Genomic DNA, 18736 nt, shown 5'->3' with positions numbered 1-18736 from the left:
TTTGGATGATGGTAAAGCAGTAAACCAAACCTGAGGGAGCGAGGCTCCGTCCAGGAGGTGCGTGATGGGGAACATCAGAGAAGAATGGATCGCACTGAAGTTGTGCTCCAGAGCGTCACCTTGGTTGACTTCGTTAGACTGATAAGAAGAAAAAAGTCAGAAACTTGTCAAAGCAAAGATTAAAAAAGGCTTTCATCTTAGTCCCATCTTGAAACAAAAGAGAAACAGCTTCTGAATGTGAGGAACAAGAAGAAAGAGCTGCAGCCCCCCCACCTGTGTTATGGCGTCCGTCAGCAGGCTGACCAAGGTGGTCCACAGCCTCCACTGCTGCTCCATCAGCAGAGACGAAGCGCTGCGGCTGATGGCCGCCAGCACAGCCTCTACAAACGCCAGAGCGGAGGTGGGACCGGACAGGCCACAGCTGATCAAAGTCTGGAGGCAGACAAGGAATCTGCAAACACGCGTGGACATGCAGAAACGTTTGAACGTATGCAAACATGCAAGAACATGTGACAACAGGTTAGAACATGTCAGAGAAAAAACACGATGCATAAGTGCTGAGATGCAACTCTGAATTTGTGCTCCGCGTCAAAATGTTCAGCTAAGCTCGCTGATTGCTGCACCAGCTGCTCAAATTACACCAACAAACATGTGGAAATGGGGTAAACTCGCGGGAGTTGTTGCAATGGCAAAATACTGGGGGGGCTAGCTAATTAGAATATAAAAACAAGCTCTCCTGGGAACCCAGGAAGAAAGAAATCAGAGCTTTAAACTGGGAGGATGGACACTTGCTACGGTTTCAAACCTGAGGCCAAAAGCATTTTGCCATCAATTCCCATTCCTTCATGCACACGATGCTCCCCCGCCACCAAAGGAGCCAACCCATAACAACCAGGAGCAGCATGGGATTCAGTGCCTTGCCCAAGGACGCTTCAGCACATAGGCAGATAAGGTGGGAGTTGATCCTCCAACCAGAGGTCTACCTCTGTACCACAGCCATCTGAATGAGGAAGCCATCAGCGAGTGTACAAGAGACCTGCTGAAAAATCCCCAGTCTGCTTCGGGTTCTAGTCACTACAGGCCCTGAACCCTCATTCACCATAAATCACGCCAAAAACAGAAGTGCATCATGGTCCCACAGGTTCAGGTGAGACGTCGACTCAGAGCCGAGTCAGTGTGACTCATCTATAGAAAAGGATTCCGGCTCCAACCCAATGAAGTCGATTCAGTCGCCTTATATCGAGGCATCTGATTGGTCTGTTTATAACTTCAACTACAGAAAAAAAGTCATGAAAAAATGAGGATTTTCAAAAACGTGATAGAAAAAAAGGTATCAGATCTAGAGCGGTTCTTCTGACCAAAAGAATGAGCAACAGCCGTTTATTTCTCTATAGAAGTCAACGGGATTTTGGCTTCTTGGAGCCACTTCCTGTGTGGAACGCCAGGGGGGCGGGGTCACTCAGTCCAGCTCTCATACACAGTCAATGGGTGTGATCAGTTGTTTTCCAGTGCAGTGTTTTTAGCCCATTACAACAGATCAGCAGGCGATGCCCCACCCACCTTTCATCCTCCACGAAGGCGGGAAGACTGCTGCTGTTGAAGACGAGGAGGACGAGGAACAATGCCGGCGTGCCCTGAAGAGGGAAACAGAAGTCAACAACCCTCCCTCTGTGAGACTGACACGCAGCTGGGCAGGAAAGACTGACATTCAAAACGTCCATCTTCCCAACTTGAAAGGAGGTGGAGCCAAGAACTCTGGGAGGGATGTTCTTCACAGTGGCCTCAAGCAGAACCTGAGGAACACGGACCACAGAGTGAAGACCAGGATAGTTTCATTTCTAAGAGCAACCACCTGAAACTCACCAGAAGTCTGTCTGCAGGCAGAGTCTCTGCGATGCTCTGCAGCGCCTGAAGCATGGATGTGAGGACTTCACCGCCTTGACGCTCCTTCTTGCTGCCTGTCCGACAAGCACAGACCTCATCAAGACCGTTCAGGCTCGAGTCAATTCTGCCTCGTATGTGAGAGGAGAGTCATCATCGGAGACACGCCCCTCAGAGTTCTCCTTTCCTCACAGAAACCCAGATGATTTGAGGGCTCAGACTTAAACTGATGAAGATGATGTCAGTGGGTCGAGTAGGAGGAGGATGAAGACTTGCTGAACCTCCTCCCAAGTAATACAATCACGACCCAATGAGATTTCTGTGTGTGGAGCTGCAAGGTTGGACACATGACTGAGAGTCCGCCTACTGAGCAGCAGCCACAGGTCTGAAGACCGTTTCACCTTCATTAACTCAAACCCACCCACAGGTTTTCCTGCAGATGAAACCCACCAACTATAGAGCACCTGCAAAGCAGATGCAGCCTTCAAACTGTATCAGAGGAGGTTCATCTGAACACGGAGCAGGGATCCATGCTTCCTACAGGCCAGTGTCTCATTAGACTGAACAGGTGCAAGAGGGAAAAGGTTCAAATCTGGTCAAAAGAACTTACTAGACTCTATGGTCAAGCTGACAAATCGGACCAGTCTGGTCCAGATGATGGCCAACAGGGACTCTGCAGACAAAAGCAACGCCAGGGTCAAGAGTAGAACCTTGAAGGTAAAGGACAAACCCTGGCAGGGGGTCTGCAAATGCCCCCCCATGTACCAAGGACAAACATTATCAAGAGCTGGAGAACAACCGTGATTCATGGGGGTGTACAGTGGTCCCTCACTAAAGCTCTGTTCACCTTTCGTGGTCTGGCCGTTTCACACTTTTTTATGTGCAATTATGCATGTCTTTTCTTGTGTTGTTTTTTGCGGCACATTGTGCTCTGCGTCCTGATTGGCTGTAGACCATTGTCACTCAGACCTTCCTGATCATCCACTCTCAGACCAACAGATCCATGAACCTCTTTGTTTTCCTAATCTGAGCTGGAATCTGGATCTAAACCGGACGGATGGACCTGAGATCTACTGCTGCCATTTTTGTTGCACTGCTAATGTTAGGTTGGGGGCTGAGGGGCTGTAAGCTAGTGGGAGAGAGGGTAAACAAAATGGCACAGGCTTACTCCCTCCCAACATTTCCGCCACAACTCAGAGGCACATCATGTCAGACACCCCTTGCCCCCCACCCACCCAGCTGGATGTGACGAAGTCTGAGAAACTTCATATCCGGTGGTTATCATTAAACTTGTGTTGCTAAGGACAACCAATAGTTTACGTTTCATGATTAAACTGAAACTAACGTCGATCTGTTCGTCATCCCGAGGCGACCAAAACATAAAATGGTTGCTAAGGAGATAAAAATCAACATTTTGAAAAATGTGTTTTTTAAATTAACTCATGACATGTAGCTCTCACCAATAGAGCAATGTGTTTTTCTGAGTGAGTTGATGATGCCGATCGCTATGCTAGCACTTTTAGCAACAACAGCAAAACTAGCAAAAATCCGATTAATTACCATATGCGGCTTTGACTAGCCTTTGTCAAAGGTGCTCGCTGAAGGGCAGCGGTGCTGTGTAGAGGTGGGCGTGGATGGCGGCTTGCGCCTGCGGGCCACACGACACCGCTTACGGCTTTAATTTTTCTTTATTCACTTGGACAGTCTGATCCTTCATTAATGGAGTTATGTGGGTTTTAATCAGCGGACAAGTTTAAAAGGATTTATGTTAGAGTAACAAGCAAACATATGTTTCCTATGCAACTATAATTGTCACTTTAAAAAGTTATGATAAATAAATGGAGTTATTTAACATTAAGGAATACTTACATTTATTTTTCATTACATTTAGTTACATGTATAAGTTACATCTGGCCCTTTGAGGACAGACACTTTGCTGATGTGGCCCTCAGTACAAATGAGTTGGACCCCCCTGCTGTAGAGGAACCAGAAACTGCAGCCAACAGTAACCCCAATGGGGTGCAGGTGAAGGTTCCACCTCCAGCCCTTTTGCTGTTTAATGTTTGACTTAGTCAAACTGCTAATTTAGCCGAGGCTAAAAACTGTTTTCTCAACCTATAGCAGCAAGGCTGTCCCCCCACCCCCACCATGGCAGATGTCATCATTCAGCAGTACCAGAGCACAAACCTGCAACCATCCAGCAGCAACCAACACAGGAAACTGTTTATACAGTGGAGTTTGCTGGAGCTTCACAGGGAAGCTGGATTTTTCCCAGCGTAAGGAGACTGACAGCAGCTGAAACCCCTAAAGGGGGAGGATCTACCTGGAGCGTCTTTGCCGATGCCGGTGAAGCCAACTGTGATGGTGGAGATGAGCACGGCAGCGTGTTTGCTGAAGGACGAGGCTCCAGTCAGGAGGGAGTGGGTCAGGGGTTCTGAAATGAGAAGGCCCACGTCAGCAACCCCCTCTGACCTCACTGGCATTAATTCCTGGCATGCAGTCATTTTTCCAACCCAGCTCCAGCCCGACTGTCTCACAGTCAAGGCAACCAGCAGCCAGGCTGGGCGGACAGAAAACATCTGAAGAGGTCTAAACAGCATCTTCTAAAGAGAATAGCGGATATTGTTATTCAACAGCTGGACTGTTGGAGCTGAAACTTGCTTTCTTGCAAACATCACTGAAAGACTGAAAACGTTGGACGATTCCTTCTCTGATGGAGTTTCATGTCATGTTTTCCGTTCTCATGAGGGCGGGGCTAAAGGTGAGATTTTGACCTCCAGGCTGTTTCTGTGACCCACCCAGACTCAGGACAAGCTTGTTCTTGGCTGCACATGCAACAACTTCAGGTCCAACCAAGTAATGCAGCAGCATCTCCAGGCCCAGCAGCTGAATGGAGCAGAAAGTGGAGGCGGCCTGCATGCTGGGGCCCAGGCTCATCCGGGGGGTGCTGGACAAGCTGATGAAGGTGGAATTTCCTGACAAAGACAGAAAAGACTTCAAAGTTCCACATTCAGAGCATTTCTGAGGGCTTGCGTTTACATTCACACGCTGAAAACCAATGAGGCCAAGGGGCCCTGGGGTGAAGGTGGAGCTCCACAGGTACTCTTGGACCTAAACTGCTTTTTAGCAGCTACTGCTTTAGGTTAAATATATATGTGTCTCTTGGAACAGATTAACATTTTCACCCATTCTGGCCCAAACCCTTGGCTTTCTTACTTTTAGTGGTTTTATGTTCATGAACAACAGATAAAGACTTAAAAGCCAAAACTGCTTTTTGGGCTCAGGTGGTCAGCAGGTCAGCCAATGATCAAAGGTCAGCGGTTCGCTGACCCCAGTCATCTTGTGTCCTTGGGCAAGACACTTCACCCTCCCTGCCTCCAGTGTGGCTCCACTGGTGTGTGGATGTGCATGAATGTCCTGTTGCTGGTCAGAGGGGCCGTAGGCGCGTACAGCCACGCCTCCGTCCGTCTGCCCCAGGACAGCGGTGGTGCATCAGTAGTTACCACCGCCATGAATGAATGAGTAACAGACACATTGGAATAACTTTAAGCGTCTGGAAAAGCAGATAAATGCAATCCATGATTATTATTAAATTCGTCAAGTGTTGTATTTTTGATCAGGTCTCACAGAGATCACCCAATAGCTCATAAGGCTCTCTGCTCTGAACTTTTAGTAAATTCCTTCTGATTTTACATTTGTTTGCTTCAGAAAAACTACTTAGAATGAAGGATTTGCTTTGGCAGAAAACATTTGCAGAATTTCCTTAAAATTGTAATAATTTGGGCTTTTTTATCCAAAAATGGGCTTTTCCAGTTTTAGAGGTGACATTCAAATGTATTCACATTTCAATTCAGCTTTCAACAATTACATTTAATTTCCCCTCAATCACTACTTGCTTTTGTTTTGATGCTTTTAAAAAGAAAAATGTATATATTCTTGAGCTGAGTACAGCCTTGACACTTGGACCAATGCAGTGGTTGACCGGTACGGGTGTTGCAGGTTTTTCAGTCGTCTGGGTCCATGGAGGCTCGTAGAGAGGAGCAGCGGCATCTTGCGGTTCCCTTAAGGGATGTCGTGAAAGTGGATCGTACCATTGTTGTGCGTGTGGCAAGTGTATTGTGGCGTATTCGTAATGTAAATTAGGCGTACACATGGCGTACGGGTAACACTGTTGAGTACTGGCTCCTTCCTGACCGTGTGCAAATACTGCATGCATGGAGTGTGCACGTGATGCAGTACCAAGTCCACCCAAACTACACTCCGTCTAGTTTCCTCATTTCTAACAGTCAGGGTGCACGCAAAGAGCAAAACGTATCACGTGACCAACACTAACGGGGTCCTTGGTGGGGGTTGAAAATCCATAGGGCACGCGTGCGTCTCACCTCCTTCCCCTTTACGTGTTGTGTTGAATAGACCTGTCACAGCATAAATATCATCTCTCAAAGGGTTCTCTAAGGGTCCACACAGCCTTGATGCTTTGTGCTGTATGGCCCGTGTCCGTCCGTAAGCACAGCTAGGACTAAGGCTTCAGCACAGGGTCGACAGACCCAGACCTCCAGGCCGGCCTCCTGCTGGTTTTCCAGAAATCCTGCCTCATCTGTAGCAGATTACCTGATCGGGTGTGTTTAGCCAATGAGGAGCTTCAATAGCAGGTTGGCTGGAGAACATGCAGGAAAGCGGGCCTGAGGCCGGGATTCTGACACCTCTGCTTTAGCCTCTGTCATCTGACTGCCTTTTACGCTGTAAGATTCTCTGTTTGCTTCAGAGGCAGAGATCACGTTTTTAAAGAAAGCAACTGTCAAATGCTCAAAAGGTACTTCAGCATTCAAACGTTACCGTGTCTCACAGACGAGCCTCATAACCGGCGAGGGGGGAGCCAGGACCAATATCACGCTCGCTTCACTGGCTGCCTGTGTCTTTTAGAATCACTTTTCAGATTTTACTGGTTTTTAAAAGGCCTGGCACCTCAGTATCTTTCGGAGGGTTTACATTGTTATCGTCCACGTCGAGCCTTAAGATCTGAAGATCAAATGCTTTCAACGGTTCCAGGACTCGACCTGTGACTCGGGGAGACGGAGCCTTTTCAGTTGCAGCTCTGGAATGCCTTCTCCTTTTCTGTGAGGTCTGCCAAAGCCGGCAGGGATTTTAACACTTTGAAAAACTCGTCTTTTTCTCAAGCTTTTAACTGCTGTGAGCGGATCTAGTGGGCCAGTTTGTTAATTTAGTTAATTGTATAGTTTCTTTATTGATTGCGTTGTTCAGTGATTTTATTTACATTTGATTTTATGTTCAGCACTTTGGTTGCCTCTGCTTTAGAAGTGCTCTATGAATAATACATTGATAGATTGATTGACCCTACCAGACTTGGGTGTGCCAGGAACAGAAGGTCCATTCTGGCCTGAACTTCGAGATGGAGTGCCAGGGACCGAGGAGCCGGTGGATCCAAACGTGGATTGGAGCAGAGGCACCGACACCTGTGGGGTAAAACACACCCCATCAGACTAGGGCTGTAGCATCCGCTTTCCCCCATTTGGCTCAGTGGTGGAACGTACAGTTTGGTTTTAAACCGAGGATTGTGGCATCACTAGCAGACACCTGGTTTTTAAAAAAGCAAGAGTTCTGTTTTCACATAGAGTGGCACATAATGGAGAGGCAGATGGACATTCATGTTTCCTGAAGGTTTGGAGAAGCGGTCCAGATTCTTCAAAGACTCTTCTTTGTTCCGACTACTCTCACCGTGTTGACCTGCAGTTGCCATCTTCTTCTGCATGAGTGAAGGAAGGTTGTTTTAAAGTCCAGGACCTCCACCAGTCTGTCCATCCTCCGAGGAAGATCAAGCTAATGAGGAGGAGGATGGCTAAAAGCATGCAGGTCTGATTTTAACCCTTTAACACCAGGGATGTCTCCTAAACAACACGCGCTCTTTAACATGCCATCAACGTGAATCAGCAGAGAAAAACAGCTTTTCATACATTTGTGTTTTCCTTCATGGCCAGAGGACATGACTTTACTGTTAAAACAAACGACTAAAGTGTTGCACAACCGCGCTAAGCTGCTTTCTCTGCTTCAGAATCCACTGGACTCGCCTTATTTGCTTAAGTGGTTGAAGCGTTAAAGCTCAGATGTTAAAGGGTTAAAGCAACCAAAGGAGCTGCTTCTGCTTTCAGGTTGAGTTTTTTTTTCTGAGAATTAATCTGATCATCACCTGAACTGAATACAGTGACCAAAGCAGCCCACCTGGTCAAAGTGGGACGACAGGTTGGGTCCAAGCTGCACCACCAGGTACCACCAGACCTCCACCTTAGTGAGCAGCAGAGCTTCGGTCCTCACATGGATGGACAGGAGCGGCTGCAGCAGCAGCTTCATGCGCTTGGAGCTGCACAGGATCTCTGGAAGGATTCCAACTGGACAGTCATACAACCTGATAGCAGTTTGGCAGACCCTTCTCTGCCCACTGAGCTCACCTGGATTCAGGGCAAAGTTATCAATGAGGCTTTTCCACGCTATGAAGGCGATCTTCTTGACGGTGGGGGAGGAGCTCCGGAACCCCAGTTCCTCCAGATGCAGTAGAGAGTTGATGAATGGGCCACCTCTGTGCAGCAGCTGCACAGAAAGAACGTCCCTCTGCATCAGCGTTCTGCAGTCCAGTTGAAGAGACCCTTCCATAACTGATAGTGTGGCCCCCGTCCATCCCCCGATAGTGTGGCCCCCGTCCATCCTCCCGATAGCGTGGCCCCCGTCCTCCCCCGATAGCGTGGCCCCCGTCCTCCCCCGATAGCGTGGCCCCCGTCCATCCCCCGATAGTGTGGCCCCCGTCCATCCCCCGATAGTGTGGCCCCCATCCATCCCCCGATAGTGTGGCCCCCATCCTCCGCCGATAGTGTGGCCCCCATCCTCCCGCCGATAGTGTGGCCCCCATCCTCCCGCCGATAGTGTGGCCCCCATCCATCCCCCGATAGTGTGGCCCCCATCCTCCCCCGATAGTGTGGCCCCCATCCTCCCGCCGATAGTGTGGCCCCCGTCCATCCCCCGATAGTGTGGCCCCCGTCCATCCCCCGATAGTGTGGCCCCCGTCCTCCCCCGATAGTGTGGCCCCCGTCCTCCCCCGATAGTGTGGCCCCCGTCCTCCCCCGATAGTGTGGCCCCCGTCCTCCCCCGACAGTGTGGCCCCCGTCCATCCCCCGACAGTGTGGCCCCCATCCTCCCGCCGATAGTGTGGCCCCCGTCCATCCCCGATAGTGTGGCCCCCGTCCTCCCCCGATAGTGTGGCCCCCGTCCTCCCCCGATAGTGTGGCCCCCATCCATCCCAGATAGTGTGGCCCCCGTCCTCCCCGATAGTGTGGCCCCCATCCATCCCAGATAGTGTGGCCCCCATCCTCCCCCGATAGTGTGGCCCCCATCCTCCCCCGATAGTGTGGCCCCCATCCTCCCCCGATAGTGTGGCCCCCATCCTCCCCCGATAGTGTGGCCCCCATCCATCCCAGATAGTGTGGCCCCCATCCTCCCCCGATAGTGTGGCCCCCATCCATCCCTGATAGTGTGGCCCCCATCCATCCCCCGATAGTGTGGCCCCCATCCTCCCCTGATAGTGTGGCCCCCATCCTCCCCCGATAGTGTGGCCCCCATCCTCCCCTGATAGTGTGGCCCCCATCCTCCCCCGATAGTGTGGCCCCCATCCATCCCAGATAGTGTGGCCCCCATCCTCCCCCGATAGTGTGGCCCCCATCCTCCCCTGATAGTGTGGCCCCCATCCTCCCCCGATAGTGTGGCCCCCATCCTCCCCCGATAGTGTGGCCCCCATCCTCCCCCGATAGTGTGGCCCCCATCCATCCCAGATAGTGTGGCCCCCATCCTCCCCCGATAGTGTGGCCCCCATCCATCCCTGATAGTGTGGCCCCCATCCTCCCCCGATAGTGTGGCCCCCATCCTCCCCTGATAGTGTGGCCCCCATCCTCCCCCGATAGTGTGGCCCCCATCCTCCCCCGATAGTGTGGCCCCCATCCTCCCTGATAGTGTGGCCCCCATCCTCCCTGACTTCAACCCTTTGGAGAACCTTTGGAGCATCCTGAAGCCAAATATTGTTGAGGGTGGGGGGCAGTCCACAGTTCAAGTACTGTTCTCTTTAGCAGGTTTGTTCAAATATGTTTAATATTTACTTAGTTACTTAGGTTAGTTACTGTCATTTGCATTGAGGATTTAGGAAAACAGCGTCTGCAGAGTCATTGGGATGGCGCTGTAGGTCTGGACAGAAGCAGCTTGTTCTGCTGGGAGAACTCTGGGACTGACTAGAGCCAAACGAATGGGATCGCTGATTATTGTTTGCTTTACAGCTGGGGCTTTCAGGGGAGGGGCCTGCCTGTACTACCTTCATTTACAAGTTGTTCCCACTTCTTGTTGTGAGCGTTTTATCACTCATCCAATGATGTCATTTCCTCTCTGGTTCACCCTGTGGTGAGCAAACACACACGGACACACATGCACACACGGAGACTGCCGCACGGATGGACGGACGGCGAACACAGCATCAGAGATGGGGAGGGGCACGGCAATAACTAAAACAGATTACTGCAACCATTCAGTGCGGCGCTCTAACCTGCAGCTATTTCAGTCTAGGGTTGTGCCGATGGTGATGGCTGTAGTGTTTGAAATACAGGAAGAGGAAATGAGTTCCACTGAGAGGATACATACGTAGATACCTGGCAGCTCCGTAATATACGAGATGATCTTCTAAACGTGCTTTTATTAATGTTACCGTTATTATGAAGCGCCTGTTCACTCATCATTTTAATTTTGATCAGTGCTTTTTCTGTTGAAGAACGGAGCTGGAAGAAGGCAGGGCTAGGAGAGGCTAACACACGCTAACAACACGCTAACAACAACATTAGCCTTCTATGAACATAATCCATGCAGGAAATGCTGCAATCTGCATCCTGGCTGAATGTAAATATGTGGGAATAACATCAGCCTTTACTTTCTCGGGACACGACTGGAAACACAAATCCATGTGATTGTTTGAACGGTTTCTAAGGACTGAGCCACATTTCTGCTTTGAACAGCTCACACACCGCCCCAAAGCCGCTGAGTGAGCTGGAAGTCCGAGCTCTGCCCGGAGACACGGTTCTCCTGAGTCCGGCAGACCAAAGTCTCCCACACATAGCGCACACGTAACAAAGCATCCTCCCTTCCCGTCCGTCGGCTGATCTCAGAGACACGGTCCACCGGTCCACTTGACTAATCAGGTGCAGGAGCGACTTCTTCTTTTCCATTTTATTAAAGTTACTTCCCTCAGTTTATAATGGATCGTCGCGGATGAGTCATTAGTAGGGAAATAAAAGAAATAAAGTAATAAATTAAAATAACGAATAATAATTATATAATAACGAAAAATTAAAAATACCCCCCCCCCCCCCCCCATTTCAGATCAATGAGGACATGAAAGCATCAGATTTCAACATAGAGGGTCATGAAACCAGATCTATCTGCTGGACTCCTGAAATGACCAAATACGTCCATAAACCTGAGCCTTCCTTACTAAAGACCAGGAAAAGCTTTGATGAAGGCAAAGTTCACACGCTGAAAACAGACCTTACCTTTCCCAGCAGCTTCACAAACAAAGGCCAGAGCTTCAGGACGTTGGTCTCATTTTTGGACATGAAAAGCTTCTGAAGTTCTGGAATCAATTTCTGTGACGACAAATCAAAAAAACAAAAAGACAAACGGTTAACCCCTTCATGCTCGGCCCCATTTCCACTTATAAATATACTCTTCAGTGCGTTTTCATTCAAGGTGAAGCTAAATTAAATGGAGTCTTGTTTTTAACCACACATTCCCAACATTCCACGAGAAAGGGTTAACCAGGAAAACTCAATCGCCACCTTTTCATGCTTTCTGGCCATTTTTGGGAGCAGCAACGGTCCCATTACATCAGATTGAGAAGATCACGTTTGACCTTCCTAAACGCTTAGGAAGGTCAGACGACAGACCAGGAATGTTTGAGATTCTTGAGGTCAAACGTTAACACACAGCCACGTCTACAACTTTTACTCTAATGCAGACAGTAGACTTCATCTGATACATCCCAGCCATATATTTGACATGGATTTATAGAATATTTATATAACCTTCTAGACAGGATGTTTACTTTGTGGTAAGAACTAGTGTTAGCAGTTAACCCTCCTATGGAAGTCCCCCCAACAGTGGACCGATCCATTGTTCTGAAACACCCTCTGCTTTCATGTTCTGGGTCTCTAAGGTGAGAACTTATCTACAAGCCAAAAGAGACTGGAAGAGTTTGGAAGGTTTCTCTTCCAAACCTTTCATTTCATTGATCCATTTCCTGTTGCAATGGAGGCAAAGCGGTGGTCACATGACATCTTCGGAGCTCAGGACTTACCGAGGCCATGATGGGCTCGATGGCAGCAGCCACCTCCACCTGTTTGGTCAGCAGCAGAGGCAGGCCCAGCTCCATGGCAGCAGCCGCTCGAAGACGAACCTTGGAGGCCGAGTGCACCACCAGCGGTATGACCAGTTTTGCCCACTTCACCGCCCCCTCCGCCATCTGGGATGGAACTTGCTCCAGCATCCTACAAAGAGCAGGGACAAGACTGGATCACACACCACGGCTGCAACAGTCCCTTCAGTGGTGCAGAAGTAGAGCTGTCAATCACTGATGGGAAGACTGCCGGTTCAATTCCCTGTGCTGCATTAAGAGACCGTGCATCCGACCGTCTGCGCCAAGTCGGATGCTTTTTCAGCCTCAGCTCTCCTCATCATGCCATGTTCTCTCAACCGATTCGACCTGATGCTTCGCGTGGAAGCGGCCGCGTTTTCTCGTCTCAGATGTAAGCAACCTTCATCTAGACCGAGCTGTAAATGCTTTTACTTGATGATGACGTTGAGGACTTCGTGCTCTATCACCACAGACTGGATGTTGGGGCGGTTCCACACGCTCTCCAGGGAACTCAGCACCATGGGCACCTGACAGCAGAAAAACCGGCATTGGTGACACTCCTCCACCTCTGCGTCTCCTCTGTGAACAGCAGCTCACGTTTTTGCCGACCACATCCGCAGGAAAGCTCTGTTTGGAGATGACCCATAATGCTCTGCTGCAGGTGTTTTTATGCGTCGAGTTGGTGATCAAGGAGCAAAGAGCTGACAGGATTTCTTCGGCAAAAACGTCTGGAAACAGCCAGAGAAAAATGAATCGAGCTGAGCAGCAGCAAGACGGCAGCAAAAGCAGAGGAGGCGTGGATGCGGTCACGCACCAGAGACACACACGGCCACCTGGGAGTAGAACATGCAGAAGCCCAGGGCCTGCAGGGCGGCCTGGCTCAGCTCCACGCTTTCACTGTGAACGTGAACCTGGGACACACTCAGGGGTCAGACACAGAAATGCCACAGATGCCGGAGGTCCTGTTCAACGCAGCCTCACCTGAAGAACTTTACCCAAACGAGGAAAGTGCTTCTCAACTGCAGGGAGGAAGTGGCGGCCGTCGTCTCCGCTCAGCCGACTGCAAGCACAAGACCCTGTTAGAACCCCCGGTCTAGACCGTCTCCTGTTCAGAGCCAGGCGGGCCACTCACTTGGCTATGGTGAGGTAGGCGTCTATCTGCTCCGACTGTCCTGCAGCATCGTCCTCCAGGGTCTCCATTAATGTGAGGAAGCTGGAAGTGCTGGGGGGTCCTGCAGCTGCCATCATTATTGCTCACTGCCCTCCTCTGTTAAAGAGAAAAAAAAAGTGGGAGGAGTCACAAAACCCATTAGATGGAAGCTGCAGTTGGCATAAAGACGGGCAGCACAAAACCAAATATCAGCTCAGAATTACACAACATTCATACAGGACTCAGCATAAATGAGTAAACCCCACTACATTTGTCAGAAAAACTTCAGTGTTTCAGAATCAACATTTTCTGTGAAATACCAAACACACCTACAAAGGTGCAAAAAACCTGTGCCTTTGCACACAAAAAGTGATTTTCCTGCAAGTTAATTCAAGCCCATGATGCCAAAATGAGTAAATCCCAGTCACAGTCATAGGAGAAAAGCCAAACTGAAGACTACAAAATCCCAATGAACAGACATTCAACCTCAGGTGAGTCTAATGATTCATGGAAGAGGTGTCCAGCACAGGTGACTAGAAAAGGACATTTCTTAACAGCCCGTCCCATTTAATGCTGTCAGCAATGGCTCCCTATGGAAAAGAAACGTCACCAAATCTGAGAAAGGAAATCAATGATATGCACAAAAAAGGTGAAGGCTACAAGAATATTAGCAAAGCTTTTCATAGCAGACAAAATACTAAAGCAAAAGTGATCCAAATATTTAAGAAAGATGGAAGAGCAACCGTCTTACAGAGACGTCCAGGCCGTCCAAAGAAGATAACATCTGGACAGAAGCGTCTTCTGATGAGAAGGGTTGGAGAAAAATAAATAAATAATCGCTGCGCAGGTTCACTGCAGTTAGCTAAAGCAATAGCACGCCAAACTGGAGGGACCGTTTCCATTAACGCCATACGGCGCACACTGCAGAGGAACGACACGCATGGTTATCGTCCATTAGGACGCCTTTCCTAAAGACCATGCATGAAAAAGCACGGCTAGAATCTGCTAGGGGCCCCGCTGATGAAGATGAAGACCACTGGGACTCAATATTCTGGAGTGATGAGACAAAGATCACCGTTTGTGGAACTAATGGTTTTAAGACTTTATGGTGTCGCAAAGGTGAGGATTTCAAAGACAAATGAATGGTTCCTACAGTGAAACACGGTGGTGGTAGTGTCCTGATGTGGGCTGCATGAGTGCTGCTGGTGTGGGGGGGGGCTGCATTTCACTGAAAGGACCATGAACTCAACAATGTACAGCCCTATACTAAGGGAGAAGATGCTGCATCACTTCATGCACTTGGTCGTCAAGCACTTTTCCAACACGACAATGATCCAAAACTTCTAAAGATGCTGCTGCATTTCTGAAGAACAGGATGAAGGTGATCGAATGACAAGTATCTCCTGATCTGAACCCAATCCAACACCTGTGGGGAATTCTGAAGAACAAGTGGAGCATCAGTCTCCATCCAGGCTCTAAAAGAGATTCTTCTTGAAGAATGGACAAAGACAGATGTTCCAATGTGACGCCAACTTGTTCATTCCACGCCTAGAAGACTTGGCGCTGTCCTTAAAAACCACGGAGCTCATTCAAAACACTAGATGTAGTAGTTTCTGTTGCAGAGTTTTCGTTTTTACTTTAACCAATTGAAGTAAAACTGCAGATGTGATCCAAGTTAGTTAACCTTAATTTCATGTTATGGATTTAAAGAAGTGTTCAATAAAACTCAACCTTGTGGAAAGTTTAGACATTTTCTTTTATTCATTAAGCTAGTAATTAAATTAGTACTTTTTAAAGGGGGTGTACTCATTTATGCTGAGTACTCTACATGTTTACTGTATTTAAGAGAATGCAGCTGAGATCAGACAATCCTCCAAAAAGCAGGCACCTCCTCTGCAGCCTCTGAGTCTAAGGTTTTCAGGTTTGTGCGAAACACGAAGACATTTACAGAAACAAAAGCAGGACGGCTTCAACGCAACAAGAAAAAAGTCCTGGTTTGACAGGAGTCCAGAGAGAGAAAGATCAGGCAGAACAAGGGGAAAGGAAAAAGACATGAAGTAAAGTAACTTCTTGATAATAAATCTAACTCTGTAATGTCATTTCTCATCGCATGTGAAATCCCCTTTTCAGCAGGTTTCTGTACCTTTCCCTGCTCTGCATAAAACAGGACCTGGTGTTCCAAAAGGTCCAATTCAACGCCGTAAAGCAGAGCCAACAGCAGAACGAGCAGAAAGTCACAGTGAGAGAGCATTCCCAAAAACAAAGCTGCCTGGGAATTCTTTTAGGAAACTCCTATTTCCATTATCATTTCCTACAATAGTCGGAGAAAAATCCAGAAAAACAACTAAAGACAGGAGCAGGGTCTTCATCTGCTCTGGTTCCTCACATGGCAGTTCCAGAAGAGAACCAAAGACTGAAGTGGACCAAACCACCTGCCAAAGCAGGTGGTTCCATAAGCTGATCATTTGGGGGCCCTTTGGCCTACATGAGCTCTGAGCAGGACAGAAACAGCACCTCTTACACCTCTGACCATCTTCTCTGAAGAAGCTCCTCACTGCACCTCCTCCATCCACAAGACCTTTCCAAACGTCGTCATGGTTCCTGCTCCTTCAGAGTCAAGCTATGGCGTTTTTCCCTCCAAAAAAACTGAAGTTGGAATGCACCAACACTGAATTGAATCACACCAGAGTTGTGACTTACACTGATGTTAACACCTGCAGCAGTCAACCATGATAGAAGAACCGATTTGCTGAAATACATGGTAGCATTTGAAGCCCTTAGAAATAGGAATGCACATGGTTACGCACAGAAAATGAGGTGATTGGAGTCGGCACGTGTGAAGATAGACGATAAATGGTTTGCCCTGTCATTTGTTGTTTTACCGTCCTGATTGACATTTGAGGAGTGGGGGTGCCTTCCAGATATCCAATCCCTACACGTGACTGATACCTGGTTCAGGTGTGTCAGTCCATGCCAGAGCGGTATGTTGGAAACATGCAGGAGTGCGGTCGTCAGGGCCTGGAGTCGTCCATCCCTGATCTAGAATATGACCTGTTCTGTGCAAATAAACTGCAGCAAACCAGAACCCAAAGGTCCGTTCAAATGTTTGCAGGACACCGGAGTCAGAACACCGGGCCTGGAGGGCCGAGTTCTGACCCCTGTGGATCTGGTCTTAGTTCAGTTAAAGTCCTGTTGCTCAGCAGCTGATTGGCGTTATTCTGCTTCAGGCTCCACCCACTTTTTCTAACCCGTTATTTATTTCCATCCCTGGACAGATGAAGGGGAGTTTCGGGCTCCGGTTCTGGTTCTGTGTGGTTCCAGGTCCCTGCATCAGAGGAGGCCGGTCCTCCGGTCCTGACCTGTCTGCGGACGTAAACATCAGTCTGACCCGAGCTCCAACAGCAGCGGTGTTCCGACGTCAGGTTCGGGATTCGGGCAGCAGAACCTTAAGTCTGAGTCCACATGAACAACGCGGGAGCCACCCGCTAACTCGCCACAACTAGTCCTGACCAGGTTAACAGACTAAATAACGAACTAACAACGTTTAGGAAGCCTCCCGGACACACAGCAGGCGGAGAGCGGACAGAACCCCGCTACAAACCACCGACCGAACCCAACAACACGGGCCACCGGGAACCAGCCGCTGAGCTCCTCACCCGGACTGGGCCACCGGGAGACACGCGCCTCGGTGGGGCTGCCTGCTACCGCCTCCTCCTTCCGCGGGGCTCGACTGGTACCGGCGGGAACGCTCCTGCGGTTCTGGTTCCGTCTGGAGCTGAAGCCGCGGCGCTTTACCCCGCGAAATCTGCTGGCGCCAAAGGAGCACGCCGACGTAAGAAATGAACTCTAACCCCTGACGTCACACGGACACGCCCACTTTACCTTTTAGAGAAAAGCACAGACTAAAAACAGTCAACAGTTTTTAGTCTGTGGGGAAAACCGACGAAGTAAAACAAGAATGAAATTAAAATAAACAAAATTTATTTTTCCATATTTTAAGTATCTGTAATAAATTACTTCCGGGTCATGTGACCATTGACTGTTGTGACGTGTGGTCAGTGTTTTGCTGAAAGCGGTTCTTCATCTGGGGGGTATTCCAGAAAGCAGGTTATGCTAGTACTTACCATGGTAAGTTTGAGGCTAAGGAAGTTGATAACCTCAGCTTTCGGTTCCAAAAACAGAGGTATGTTTCAGGGTAGGTCAAGTTGCCATAGCAACTCATGCTCTGAACATAACCTGGTCTGGAGCAGGTTTAGTTGAAGGTTAGTTTGTTTACAGAGAGGTGAAGCAGCATGGCGTGTCCATTTGAAGATGATTTAGTGGATGAAGAAGTTCAGATAATACTTTTTCCACCGTGAGAGGGTGATAAGACCATATATGGATGTTGGAAAAATAAACTTTATACTTTGATCTAACTTCATTATTTGCTTCAGTTAAGATAATTAAAAATCTTTTTTTTTTGTTAAGTCATTTTAAAAATAACACATAGTTTTCAGACAGTTATTTTGCTTTCATTCAAATTAATTTAAAAATTAAAAAAAGTTTTCTTTTAATTAATTCAATGAAGTAGGTGTAACTTCGGGTGCTGCTGTTAGATCGGCACTGCAAGGGATTGTGGGATACCATTCCCTTTGCCTGTCTGGACAGATTTGGGTTTAAGTGTGGTTTTTTCGACCAAATGTGTTTAGTTGTTTTACTGTTTTGTCTAGTTATTTGTCCTGTTATGTTTAATTCTTTCTGCACCATGAGTGAGAGGGAGGAAGAGGAGGATGAGTTCAATTAGCACCCCTACTGTGAAATTGGTTAAACAAGAAATTCAGAGATATGCAATATGGCTTTGAGATTCAATCGGTTTTTTTCCCATTCATTTTGTTATAAAAATGAGTATATCTGCAGGCTCAAACTTAGACATATGAGTTCAAGTTAAGATGGAAACACTTTAACTGAATTGAAGTAATATGACATTTAGTTAGATAAATATGTAAATTTGTAAGTAAGAAATTAGGTTGAATAAATGCAACTCAATTACTTGTTACCAATTACATTAATTTAAGTTGGATAAGTTATATATATATATATGCGTCACAATGAAAATAACATCAGAAACTCGTGCGTTTACTTTGTTCTTCTACTACAAGCAGAAACTCTTTCTTTTGCTGATGATGCAGCCGTATTACTTCTTTGATGGTCGTATAATCTTCATAGCCGTCATTAAAATCTCAGACTCCGTCTCACTGAAGTATAGCGATCTCTTT

At 48.1% G+C, this 18736-nt stretch overlaps 1 protein-coding gene across 2 annotated transcripts in view; it reads right to left on the bottom strand.

The window, feature by feature from the left end:
- Positions 1-17427, bottom strand: part of rif1 (replication timing regulatory factor 1) — a 30450-nt gene extending 13023 nt beyond the window's left edge. Inside the window, exons 1-19 of one of the 2 annotated variants that reach the window (XM_023950615.1) lie at positions 17138-17427; positions 13464-13598; positions 13313-13391; positions 13146-13242; positions 12929-13059; positions 12764-12858; positions 12275-12464; positions 11472-11564; positions 8346-8484; positions 8119-8270; positions 7241-7355; positions 4680-4856; positions 4205-4315; positions 2492-2554; positions 1864-1958; positions 1707-1793; positions 1561-1634; positions 274-451; positions 31-138 (exon numbers count right to left, since the gene is read on the bottom strand). In XM_023950615.1, coding sequence (XP_023806383.1) covers positions 31-138; positions 274-451; positions 1561-1634; positions 1707-1793; positions 1864-1958; positions 2492-2554; positions 4205-4315; positions 4680-4856; positions 7241-7355; positions 8119-8270; positions 8346-8484; positions 11472-11564; positions 12275-12464; positions 12764-12858; positions 12929-13059; positions 13146-13242; positions 13313-13391; positions 13464-13579 — 2100 coding nt within the window. In that variant the 5' untranslated portion in view covers positions 13580-13598; positions 17138-17427. The remainder of the gene's footprint in view (positions 1-30; positions 139-273; positions 452-1560; positions 1635-1706; positions 1794-1863; positions 1959-2491; positions 2555-4204; positions 4316-4679; positions 4857-7240; positions 7356-8118; positions 8271-8345; positions 8485-11471; positions 11565-12274; positions 12465-12763; positions 12859-12928; positions 13060-13145; positions 13243-13312; positions 13392-13463; positions 13599-17137) is intronic. The other variant, XM_023950614.1, reaches the window with a different exon arrangement.
- Positions 17428-18736: the final 1309 nt, after the last annotated feature.

This window comes from Oryzias latipes, chromosome 21, assembly GCF_002234675.1.
Source record: "Oryzias latipes chromosome 21, ASM223467v1".
Taxonomy (NCBI): domain Eukaryota; kingdom Metazoa; phylum Chordata; class Actinopteri; order Beloniformes; family Adrianichthyidae; genus Oryzias; species Oryzias latipes.
This window is presented reverse-complemented; position numbering and strand designations above follow the sequence as displayed.